This window comes from Dermatophagoides pteronyssinus, unplaced genomic scaffold (assembly GCF_027571235.1).
Source record: "Dermatophagoides pteronyssinus isolate colony J.1.1.1.1 unplaced genomic scaffold, Derpt_VIB-CSIC_2022.12 sq0014, whole genome shotgun sequence".
NCBI lineage: Eukaryota > Metazoa > Arthropoda > Arachnida > Sarcoptiformes > Pyroglyphidae > Dermatophagoides > Dermatophagoides pteronyssinus.
In genome coordinates, this window is record NW_027461538.1 from 646,269 (window position 1) to 659,093 (window position 12,825).

Below are 12,825 nucleotides of genomic sequence, written 5' to 3' on the forward strand. Positions count from 1 at the left end.
ATAAATTCCTGGGAAATTTTCTTTTTGAAAAAATAATGCATAACATGATAATAGGAGTTTGATGATTTGTTCGGAATTTCAACACATCCGAATGTTGTTGAAATTCTTTTTTTTGCAAGTTTTTTTTCCCATTCTCTGCCATCATTTCTTCTAATTCCGAATCAGTTTTTCATTATTCATTTCCAAAATCCTTTTTTTTGTTTTCGCTGTTTTGTTCTGTTGATTTTTTTGTCCATTGATTTTCATCATGGGCAACAAGCAAACAAAAAATCGCTTTTTCCCTTCTCGCTTCCACACCCAGAATATTTCATCCCAGAATCAATGCAAAATGTTTATTGAATAGGAAAAAAGTGGAGAAAAAAAAACTTTTTAGCCAAAAAAAACTAATGAATAATATTCATCCATAAACTACCACTGCATACACTGACTAATAGAGTTTATCATTATCATATTTTCTCTTTTTGCTTGCTTGCTTGCTTGCTTACTATGTTTCACGATTCCCAATGGACATTTGCATATATGAAAATATAATATTCAGAAAAAAAAATAAAATCCAGCTCACGACGATGCATATCACTATGTATGTATTTTCAACTGTTTCATTCCATTTTCTGTTGTTTTGTTGTTTATTTCATTAAAAATAATTTTTTAAAAAAATATTTTTAGAGTTTTTAGAGTTCATCATAATGATGATGATATCCCATTGGTCTCTTTTGTTTTTGTTTTTTTGTTTTTTTTTTTGTTTTCATTCATTCATTTGCAAACTTTTTGGTTTCAAATGAATCTTAATTCAATTCAATTATGATAGAGGAGAATTGAGGAAAAAGAAGAGAAAATCGATTATTCATTGAACATTTTTGAAAACGAAAAACTGAAAATTCAAAGATCAATTTTTTTCTTTTGTTTGGTTCGTTTGATTCAAACTACCTACACATGGAAAATAAAATAAACCTAATGATGTGCGATATATATCAATAATAATAAAAAAAAATCTATCGAGCAAAATCAATCGATTGGTTGGTGATTGGTTTTCACAATGGAAAAAAGTTATTTTTTTTATTGTCATTTCGATCATTCAATGATGATGATCAAATGATCGATATTTACATTTATCTAGGTTTATCATCGGTGTAAAAGAAGGAAAATTTTCTGGAAATTTGTCAAATTGAAAGAAATCCAAAAATGAATTGAATGCAAATGAATGAGAAAACATATTCATTCGATATTTCAATGTTTGTATTCAAATAAAAAGAGAGAGAGAAACTTTCATTCATTTGCCATCATCATCCGGGTACATCCATATTCTCGTGGAATTTTCGTTTATCAAGAAAAATGACAATAAAATTCATGGCTTTTGTTGTTGTTGTTATGGTTGTTGTTGTTGTTTGAATTGTTGTTGTTGATAGCATTTGATATTGGCGATATAAACAAACAAAAATGTTGATAAAGTAAATGCGAGTTTTTTTTCTCCATCATATCGATTTTGGAAATTTTTTTTCCTGTTATTGAATCCCTAAACAAACCCAAATTCCGTATAATTCAAATTCGATTACGAAACACTGTAGTTTGAATTTAAAAAATGGAAATTTTAAATTTCCAAATTTCAGAATTCCGATCTTTTTTTAATTAAATCATTTCAAATACAAAAAAAAATGACAAGCAAAATGGAAAAAATTAATTTCATTTTCAGTTTTGTTATCGCTGATTTTTTTTTTGATCTGATGATTTCATTTGACTTTTGATCCGGGGGAAAGTATGTGTTAGTGCAACAAAGAAGTAAAATCCAATGATGATCACTATATATGTCAAGAAAGAAGAAAAAATTCAATTTTCCGTTGAAAATGACATCTGAATGTTCAATGTGTGTATTACGACACTGACACATTATTCTGGAAAACAAAATGATTTACATGATGATTTCATAATAATCATGTAAATCTTATTATCGTTCGTATTCTGAAATCATTTTCTGTGCGATGAATGTCATTTGTAAGTTTCAAAGAATTCAATGAATTTGTTGCTAGCAAAACTGATTGAAACCGTTTCATTTTCTTGTTCTTTTTCTTCCTTATATGAATCTTTGATTTGATTCTGAAAAATTGTTTCTTTTTTCAGCCAAAAATTTTGGGAAACTTTTCGGAAAACTTTTTCGGAAACTTTTTTTATTATTTTATTTTAAAAAATGATTGCTATGTTTGCAAGGAATCAACAACAACAAACAAAAACAAACAAGAATTCTATAATAACTATGAATTCTGTAAAATCTTTTTGTTTTTGAATTTCATTTCTAGTTCTGTATTCAATTTGATGTTGTTTTTCGGTTGTTTTCGGTTGATCCAAGAAACAAAAAACAAATGAAAATAAAAAACTACATCTTACTTTCACTATATCAATTCAATTATGCTAATTCTGTTTCTGGATTCTTCAAGTTTGTTTTTCGCTTGTTTCATCATCATAATCATAATTTTTGATCCAGGAATTGTTCCCAGAAAAAAACACAGAAGAAGAAAAAAAATTGATCCTTTTTTTCTTGTTTTTTTTTCAGTCTTGGTTATTATACCGGATGAATGAAAAGAGAAAAAAGAATGAAAAATTCCTTGTTACAGAATTGTCATACCAGGCAAGCAAGAGAGAGAGAGAGAGATTACACAATGTATACATTGAGATGGAGAAAATTTCCATGAAAGAAATATGATCCTTGTCGTCCTGGTTGTTTGTTTGTTCGGTTTGGTTTGGTTTGATCGATATCAATTCTCGATGTTTTTTATTTTTTCTCATTGTAAAGTTTATCCAGTAGTTTAAAGAAAGTTTTTCCCGGAAAGTTTTTTTTTAAATTGAATTTTTTTCAACGAAAAATTGAAAAATTCAATTTACATAGACAACAATGGTGACCATAACCTTGGTTTTTTTTGAACAATTTTCTTCCCAAAAAAAAAAACAACAACAGGAATATAATTGAATCACGAAATACTGTTGTGTTTTTCGTGTTTGTTTGGGAAATTCTTTTCTTGTGGTATAAAAACCAATCAACCAAAATCTGTAACTGAAAGAATTTTTCTAGTAATTTTTTTTTTTTGTTACTGCTGCTGCTTCTGAAAAAAAACTATCGTTTTTCTGTTTGTTTAAAAAATCAAAAAAATAATAATATTTATTTTCGGTAAGTTTCTCTCTCTGTGATTCTATGTTTCCATTGTGTGTTTCCAGTGTGTGTGTGTGTGTCTGTGTCGTTTGCCTTCAAGCCACGAATTTCAGTTTGTTTACTTTTTTCCCTCAGCATAGACATTATTATTCAATTTTCATCATCATCTTTTTTTTTGATTCGCCCATCACCCATTGAATGAAAACCAATTAGCCGAACCAAAACCAAACAACAACAACAGCAGACGCCGTATATGCGATGTGATGTTTGATGATCCCCAAACATCATCACCAGTGTTATTTCCTAAACATTATTTATTTTTTGATCAAAGAAAAGTTTCATTTTTGTTGTGTGTGTGTGTGTGTGTGTTTTGCCCTCTAACCACCGTTTTTGGATATTTTTTTTTCTCATTTTTTCTTATCACCCGATAAAAAGCTTAAAGAAGAAATAAAAGAAAAGACAGAAGAAAGAAGAAAAGAAAAAGAAGAAAAAAAATGTCATCCGAAACAGAATCACCCGAACCAGAAAAAACCGAATTAAAAAAATCATCACCATCATCAGCACTACATTCATCAACATCATCATCGGATGAAGAACATAAAATAATACAAACATCATTTACAAAAAATTCTGATGGTCAATTACAATCAACTGAATTTGTTGAATTAGTAAAAATTAATCAACAATTTAAATTATCATTACCAAAAGATATGGGTATGGTTGTTGTTCGTTTAAGAGAAGATACACGTTTACCATCGGATGCTGATATGCCAATGCGTTTTATTTGTAAATTACCATTTAAAGGACAAATTAGTGATGATGTACAAAAAGCAATTACAGATCGTTTATCATCATCAGCAACATCATCATCATCATCATCATTAACATCAACAACGGCATTGTCAAAATCAACAACAATACCAAATGATGATAATGATCCAAACTAAAATCTCACACACACACATAACCTAACCAATAAAACTAAAGATATGTTTGTGTGATGTGTGGTTGGTTGGTTTGTTGTTGTTGTTGTTGATTTTTGCCGGGTTTTTGGTTTGAAAAAAGATAAAAGTTTGATGGTAGGGTTAAAATAGTCGACAAAAATGAAAAATTGATCAATTTATTGAATCACATTAAAATTGATGATGATGATGACAATCAAACAGAACGAAAGTGAAAATCAAATTAAGGAAAAAACTTTGACAACAACGAAAAATGAAATTCGGAAATAACATCACTCCATACACACACAAAGACAGACAGTCAGTGTAAGTTTTCTTCTTAAATTAATTTGATGAAAATGATATAATGCATCATTTAGTTTGACAGACAGACAAACACACTGATGAGACAAACAACCGGACAAACAAACACATCAATAGAGGCGACTAACTAACAAAACAAAAACTGACCAAAAAAGAATATCAAAAATCACCACCACCACCAACAACATCATTCATTGAAAATCAACCTCAAAAGCTTCGATTGATGATGATGGAAAGAAGAAAATGTCTTTTTTTTCGGGCTAAAAAAGAAAATGAATCAAAGCGTACATAATGTTTGTTTGGTTGTTAACAACCAAAACTAAGTGATATTGAACAAATATGAAGAATGTTGAATGAATCAAAAAACAAAACAACAAAACCACAGCATCATTATACAGACACAAACACAAGGATCCATAGACCATTCACATACAAACAAGCAAAAAATATCTAAAAAAAAGTGACAACAACAACAACAACAACGAAAACAAATTCCAATGGATAATATTATTAATATCTTTTTACTGGGGTTTCTTTCAAGTTTTGTTTTTTCATCTTGTCTCGTCTCGTCATATAAAGAATATAACTCTGGTCCCCCCTCTATCACAATCAATTAAACATTTACGATTTTGCTGTTGTTTCGTTGTTGAAGAGAGCTTTCTTATCATCATCATTATCGTTTGTTTGTTGTGTCATTGTCATTTGTTTGTATCATTTCTCTTCTCTTGTTTGTCGATTCTCTCTCTCTCTCTCTCTCTCTCTCTCTCTCTCTCTCATTCTTTTGGTTGTATGTCATAAACAATATCATCATCATCGCTACCCACCACCACTACCGAAAACAAAAATCTCATTAAAGCCAAAAAAACCCAAAAAACAACGTCAACAATCAAACATCAAACACACACTACACACACACAAACATAGACTTTTGTTTTTGTTTTTTTCTGGATTAAATTAAAAAAAAAAATTTTTTGAATGAAAAAAAAATTATATAATCTAGACACGCGAACAAGATGATGACATTCTTGTGTCTGTGTGCGTGGGTGGCTGAAGTGAATGATGAAATAATGAAAAGAAACGGTGAGGGTAACAAATTAAAAATGATGATGAAAAAAGATGAATGATGTAAACACTGATGAAACAAATTCAAATGTTGTTGTTGTTGTTGTTGTTGATCTCATCACACGAAACAACAACAACAATATATGTGTGCGTTGAAAAATATGAATATTTTTTGTTCATATGAAAAAAAGGGTTATTCGACGAATGTTGACATTTTCTGGCTTCTTTTCATTTGATTATGATGATTTTTTACCCAAAAAACCAAAATTTTTCAAGCCAAAACCTATGGTGTTTTTGTGGTGAACGAAAATGTTAATGAAAAAAATATATCACATTTGAATGGGGGCGGTAATATATGCAAGAATTTGCATTTTTTTTGCACTGACTTTTTCAGAAAAAACTTATGATCTTTTGATGTTGTTGTTGTTTATCCAAACGAACGGAACAACAAACAAACAAACATACACGACATATCATGATATGACAGTATGATGATTATGTAACACAGAAAAAAATCTGTCATAACATTTTGTCATGTTCAATTTGTTGTTGTTGTTGTTATGTGAAATGAGTTTTTCCATTATTAGTTTCTTTCTTGCTTCTTTCGTTCCTTTTCCCTATTTTCAAAGAAGAAAAAAAATTAATTTTATCTTTTTCTTTTTAATTATTTTCTCTTACCCATCTTTTTTCTTCTTCCTATGTGATTAGCATCGATCATTTATACGGCTGTCGATGGTGGAAAGGTAAGATTAATTATAGAAGCAAAAAAATGTATCTTTTTTTAATTTTGTTGTACAAAATCTTACCATTATTCTTTTGTTTTTCAAATGAATCATACGAACGATAATAGGTTGCATTACCATGTAATATTATACCACCAACAATCGATGATCATGTTGTATTAATCCTGTGGTATAAAGATGATGAGGTAAGTTGTTGTTGTTTTCGGTTGTAGTTTTGGTTGTTGATCAAGGATTCTTTCAATTCTTTTTCAAACAAACGACGACGACAACGAGAATTAATCCAATTTCTTGTTGTTTGCATTTAATGTCTTCTTCTTCTTTGTTGTTGTTTGATTCTCATTATTTTCTTCTTGTTTTCATTTTCGTTTAATAAAATTCCATCATCAATTTCGGTCTCTAAATGTGCCAAAAATTCTACATTCATTCCATTCGATTCTATTTCCACCAAAGTTCGAACCTATTTACACAATAGATGCTCGAAAAGGTATGATTATTTTCATCATCATCATAATAATCATCATTAATGACACAAAAAACAAATTTACCATCATTACCTTTAAATCCTTAAACAATAACAACATTTATTTCTTTCTCTCATCAAATTATTGCTTTTTTTATCTTTTTCTTTTCACAAATATTGTCTTGTTGTGTAACAAAATTCTTGACGATTTTCTTTCAATTCTGTTTGGAATTCTTTGTTTTGTTTGCTCCAATTTCCTCAAATATATCGCTCATCTGGGGGATCATCATCATCGTTAAATTCCTTCATAATAATAATAATCAAACATTGTTAATCATAATCATCATCATCATTATAATAAAGATCCATTAGAAAAAGCAAGAATTATTGCATCACCAAATTTGGTTGGTAAGTTTTCGTTTTTTTTAACACATTTTTTTCCTTAAAAGAATAACCTGATTGTAAATGTTGTCGATTTGTTTTCCCCTGTTTTGTAGTTATTCCATTTTTTCAATCTGTAACAATGATAATTCCTTAAATTTAGTTTTTGCAATTCTAAGCATATTTTCTGTTTTTTGTTTTCACCCAAATGACATTATTTTTAAATCTTTCTAGGTATTTTTTTGTTTTACGATCGGTCGCGATTTACCTTTATCATTGTTTTTTCATAATAAAAATGTTTTTTCTTGTTTCTTTGTTTTTTTTCGCTGTTATCAGATCGAGTTTATTTCAATCAACATAATCAGCCTGCCTTTTTACAAATTGATCCAGTTAAAACAAATGATGCTGGTGAATATCGTTGTCGGGTGGATTTTAAAAAAGCACGTACTGTTAATATAGTGATACAGCTTAAAGTGATTGGTAAGATTTTCATTTTTTTTTTTTTTTGAATTTTATTTTTAATTTTTTCAAAAAATTTGATTTTAAATTTCCGAACGATATTTTCTGAATAAAAAAAAATTCACATGACAGCCATCTAGTGTCGAAAATTCGTACTAATTTTTTTTTGAATTTTCCCTTTTTCATTTTTTTTAAAAATCTTTTTTCAGTTCCGCCTGAAGAGCCAATAATTTCGTATAAATATTCACAAAGTATTTCACATCCATTAAAAGGCCTTATAGGACCATTCAATGAAGGTGATAGATTAATATTGGTCTGTACATCGTTTGGAGGTAACAACATTGATATGCATTTTACCTGGTTTTTTTTAAAATACCGATTTTTCTTAATTACTGTCACAATATAGGAAAACCAAGACCAACATTAACATGGTGGAAAGATTATTCAATTATTGATGATAGTTTTGAATATAAAAGCAAAGATGGTTTGTATTTTTGTTTTTATATTTTTGGATTTTAAATTTTTCAATCTTTTTTCATTTTCATATGTTTGGTGAATCACAAATGGACATAACCAGTAACAATAAACGAGCTTATTATTGAATCATTAGCTCGTCATCATTTATTATCGATATTTACATGTCAATCATCAAATAATAATATTACAATTGCATCATCTGCATCCATTACAATCGATCTTAATTGTTTGTTATCAATTTTCAAATTTTTTCGAAAGAATTCTTAATTAATTTTTCATTTATTCATAGTAAAACCATTGGAAGTAAAAATTCATCAAATATCTGCATCATTATTAGCAAATAATGATGCAAAATTTGAATGTAAAACATATGGATCAAAACCAAAAGCACGTTTATATTGGATGTTTAATGATGTTCGTTATGATACAACATTACAAGGTTTGTTCATTTGGTCATTTTCATTATGAAAACCTTCAATATTTCGAAACAATTAGGTGATATGCAAACAATATCAATCATTAGCCTGCCATTAAAACGTGAACATAATGGTCATATATTATCTTGTTATGCGGAAAATCCAAAAATTTTCAATTCAACAATTTCTGAACATTTTGTTCTCAGTGTAGAATGTATGTTTATTGAATGATGATGTGGTGGTTGTGTTTTCATTCATTCTGTAATTTGAATCATTTGTTTAGATAAACCTGAATTAATATTACAACTTGGTACATCAACCATATCACTTGATACAATACAAGAAGGTAATGATATTTATTTTGATTGTATATTGGATGCAAATCCAATGCCAACAATACCATTAATATGGCGTTTTAATGATGAAATATTGGAACCAAGACAAGGTAAATTTTTTTGTTGTTTGGTGAAAGAAGCTCTTCATTTCATTTCATTTTTCTACACACAAACAAAACATAAAATAGGAATAATACAAAGCAATTATTCATTGGTATTACAAAAGGTACGACGACATATGTCGGGTAATTATAAATGTGAAACAACAAATCAACATGGTAGATCAATATCAAATTCAATTCAATTGAATATACGTTTTGCACCATATTGTAAATTTAAATCAACGTATGTATACTATACATTTGTTTTTGTTTTGGTTTTTGAAACTGAATTCAGTTCCAAATTATCGATTTTTTGACTAATTTTCTCCTTTTCTGTGTTTTTTTCATTTCGCTTTTCACTGCCAATCTTCGATTTTTTTAAATAGTTTAGCATATGGTCTTTCATTATTCGAATCAAATGCCTTAATATGTGAAGTTGATTCAAATCCAATGCCCATTTCATTTCAATGGAAATTTGAAAAACAAATTGAACTAACAACATTTCGTTCGCTTAATTATAGGTTTGTTGTTTTGCTTTTTTGCATTTTTGTTTGTGCTAAAAATTTGATATTGATTTTTTAACAAACACCAGTTCATTATTATATTATCGACCAAATTCAACACATCATTATGGTACGATTGAATGTATAGCCAAGAATGATGTTGGCCTACAACAAATTCCTTGTAAATATCATATTATCGATTCAGGTAAACATTAAATTCTTGTTTCTATTAAAGAAACTTTAATTTTGAAAATTCCTTTGAAAATTTCCAAATTTAGGTCCACCAAATTTTCCATTTTTCTGTCAATTACATAATCAATCGATTGATAAGATAACTATAAAATGTATGAATGAAAATGATTATCGTTCGATGTTGGATAATGATAAGGGTGATAATGGTGATGATAATGAGCAACCACAACATAAACATTATCTATCATCATCATCAACAGAAATGAATCAAAAACAACAAAAAAATAATAATTTTCAAACAATATTCATTCATCCAACAACACATTATATTGCCGAAATTTATGATAAACATGGTCATTTATTACAGAATTTAACATTAAATCCACCGGTGCCTTTTTCAAACATATCAACATTAAGTATGTCTATTTTTTTCACTTTTAAATTGATTTCTAATTCAATATTTTTCCTTTTAGTAAATCAAACACGTACAACAACAACATCAACAATGTTTACATTTCAAATAAATCATTTAATGGAATCAAGTAATTATAAAATAAAAATCTATGCACAAAATTCCAAAGGAACAAGTAATCATATGTGGATTAATGGACAAACATTACGAAAAGCAGAAAAATATATTTATAGTAATTTTACTGATTCAAGTTTATCAATATTTTCAACAACAACAAAAAATTATGCATTAAATCATATAAAAATCATTATGATTAGTATTTGTATATTTTTAATCATATTGGTTATTGTAATTGTTATTTCAATAACATATATGTCACGATATTGTCAACGAATACGAATGTCGAAAAAGAAAAATTTATCAAAACAACGGAAATTGAATAACAATAATAATAATAATGGAAAATTTCATAGTGATAACGATAATAGCCTGGATGATGATGATGATGATGAAATGGTATTGAATGAATATCATCTACGAAATTGTTCAACAGTCGATATTGTTGGTATTGTAAATGGAACAACAACAACAATTAATACATCGACAATTGGCTGTGGTGACAACGATACTAATGACAATGATAATGATAATCGTCATAATAATGGCTATGGTAGTACTACATTAGATAATTTAGCCATACCAACTGTTTATACGGAAACAAATGTTATTTGTAATGAATATTATAGTAATATGTTATGTGCTGCTGCTGCTGCTGGTTATACTACTAATGCTAATGGTGGTGGTGGTTCAAAAATGGATCCAAATACAAAATCCAATATGGAATTATTAAGTTTAGATTTATACAGTATGAATCCTACCACTACAGCTGCTATTTCAACGAATAATCATCATAATATTGATGGTCGTAATCATCTTTTAAATAATAAAGATCCACCAGATTTAATACCAACATTCTATTATAATCCATCAACATCTACAAATAGTGATGATTGTACAACATTAGCTACTGATGATCATACTGATTGTTAATGAATTTAAAATTAACACTTTGATCGACTGGATCGATTCTATTCGATGTTCATTGAAATTGATAATATTCAATCATGCCGCCATTTTTCTGTAATGATAATAACAATAGCATTGTTGAACGATAAAATTTCCATATTATTAATGGATAACAGCTTAATACTGAAAATGAAAATCAATTACATATCATCATCATTATAAACAAACACATTGAATTTACTTACAAAATGGAGTGCTCAAATTTTTAAATACATTAAAAATGTTTGGCATTTTACGACAACGAACATTATTGCGTATTGCCAATGGCTGTTGCGGTTGTTGTTGTTGCGGTTGTAAATCATCATCAATATTATCAACAGCATCGAATACATCAAACATTGGCGATAATTTTGTCATTATCGAATGATGATCAAATTGATTGATGCACATTTTCTTTGATTATCTAGAGTTTTACAAAACGAAAAAATATTAGTATAAAAAATTGTCTGTGATGTTTAAAAAAAAATTGTTTTCACAAATCCAAAAAAAACAAACATTTTCAAATTGTAAAAATACCAAAGAATTTAGAGAGAGAAAAAAAAAGAATTTATCTGGTTTTACTATTGTTGTTGCTGTTATATATGTGTTTATAAATTTATTTATTATTGTTGTAAATATTTTATTATTATTACCTGTAAATAATTTTACATTCACTGCTAAGCCAAAAAAATGTTTGAAACAAACATCCAAACACAATGTGTCTCAATGTAAAAAAATTTCTATAGATAAAATCAAATGATGATGAAAAACTGAACAAAGCAAAGCAAATTTTTTATTTAAATTATCGAAAAAAAAAACAAAAGAAGAAATTGAAATTGAATGTTGTTCACATTTGGTTTTTTCTATGTTTTACTGGTTGTTGTTTTTTGTACAAAATTGATATTGCATATCAATCGACGGATATACGTGACCATCATCAAAATGAAAATAGTTTTTCTTTTGGATGAAACAAAAACAACAATGTGGAATATACAAACAAAAACATAAACACAATCAATACCTGTGTATAATGGAAAAAATGCGGAAAATAAATAAATAAAAAACTGTGTGAATGAAATGAAATGAAACAATGATGATGATGACTGAATATATATTGGACACACACGAACACCAGTGTGTGGTTAATAATATAATTACATAATTTATCTATTTCACTTGGATTCATGAATAATTGAATCACTGTTTGTTGCTTGTTTGCTTGTTATGTTTTTTTTTTTCACTAAGGGCTATTTCATCATATTATTGAAATATTATTCTATCAATAAAACATGATGATGATTGTTGACGAAGGGATTATTATTACCTAGCTAAACCTTTATTATAATATATGGACTGTGGACGATAAAAAAGAATGATACATCATTCATAATCATGTGAAAATATAGGTACAATGAACTTTTATTTAAACGTTTGTTTGTTAATCTCAGGTTGTTTACGGTTGTTGTTTGGATAATAAATATGAACGAAAAGGAATGGAAGAAGGGTAGTATGGTGTGGCTAACCGTGATTATATAATCGTTATGGTCAAAACTACCAGGATACCGTAATCATCAAGAATATAAACAACAACAACGACAATGACAATATTGTTGAATTGATTTGTTGTTTTTGTTTTTTTGTTGTTTTTTTCTTTCTTTTGTTTTCCCATTTGGATTTAACACAAAAAAATCACATTGGATACTTTACCTGAGTTTTTTTTCACTGTTTCAAAGTTGTTCATTTAATCAATTTTTTTTATCATCATCAATATCATCAATTTCTTAAGAATGTAACCTGATCAAAACGACACATAAA

The 12,825-nt window shown here is 28.0% G+C and overlaps 2 protein-coding genes across 4 annotated transcripts in view; one reads left to right on the forward strand and one right to left on the reverse strand.

The window, feature by feature from the left end:
- Positions 1–10,995, forward strand: part of LOC113797669 (uncharacterized) — a 37,012-nt gene extending 26,017 nt beyond the window's left edge. For 2 of the 3 annotated variants that reach the window (XM_027348087.2, XM_075821998.1), the window contains exons 2-17: positions 6,175–6,209; positions 6,317–6,394; positions 6,660–6,693; positions 7,033–7,077; positions 7,387–7,530; positions 7,719–7,841; positions 7,916–7,993; positions 8,087–8,212; positions 8,276–8,425; positions 8,482–8,616; positions 8,686–8,847; positions 8,926–9,082; positions 9,225–9,359; positions 9,431–9,546; positions 9,620–9,949; positions 10,007–10,995. In XM_027348087.2, coding sequence (XP_027203888.2) covers positions 6,175–6,209; positions 6,317–6,394; positions 6,660–6,693; positions 7,033–7,077; positions 7,387–7,530; positions 7,719–7,841; positions 7,916–7,993; positions 8,087–8,212; positions 8,276–8,425; positions 8,482–8,616; positions 8,686–8,847; positions 8,926–9,082; positions 9,225–9,359; positions 9,431–9,546; positions 9,620–9,949; positions 10,007–10,995 — 2,837 coding nt within the window. Of the gene's footprint in view, positions 1–4,087; positions 4,408–4,460; positions 5,485–6,174; positions 6,210–6,316; positions 6,395–6,659; positions 6,694–7,032; positions 7,078–7,386; positions 7,531–7,718; positions 7,842–7,915; positions 7,994–8,086; positions 8,213–8,275; positions 8,426–8,481; positions 8,617–8,685; positions 8,848–8,925; positions 9,083–9,224; positions 9,360–9,430; positions 9,547–9,619; positions 9,950–10,006 lie in introns of those variants that run through there. The other variant, XM_075821997.1, reaches the window with a different exon arrangement.
- LOC142645548 (uncharacterized) lies at positions 10,905–11,421 on the reverse strand. Its single transcript, XM_075822004.1, has 2 exons — positions 11,217–11,421; positions 10,905–11,154 (listed from the first exon to the last, which is right to left on the reverse strand). Exons 1-2 carry the CDS (start codon positions 11,419–11,421, stop codon positions 11,045–11,047), a joined length of 315 nt encoding a protein of 104 aa, XP_075678119.1. The 3' UTR covers positions 10,905–11,044.
- Between the last annotated feature and the right edge of the window lie 1,404 nt (positions 11,422–12,825).

What these genes read in the sequence shown, in the direction of transcription:
- LOC142645548 (XM_075822004.1), bottom strand. Translation starts at nt 11,421, where the DNA reads ATGTGCATCAATCAATTTGATCATCATTCGATAATGACAAAATTATCG. An exon ending in AAATTTGAGCACTCCATTTT is followed by an intron (nt 11,155 to 11,216) that starts GTAAGTAAATTC and finishes TTTCATTTTCAG; the next exon opens with TATTAAGCTGTTATCCATTA.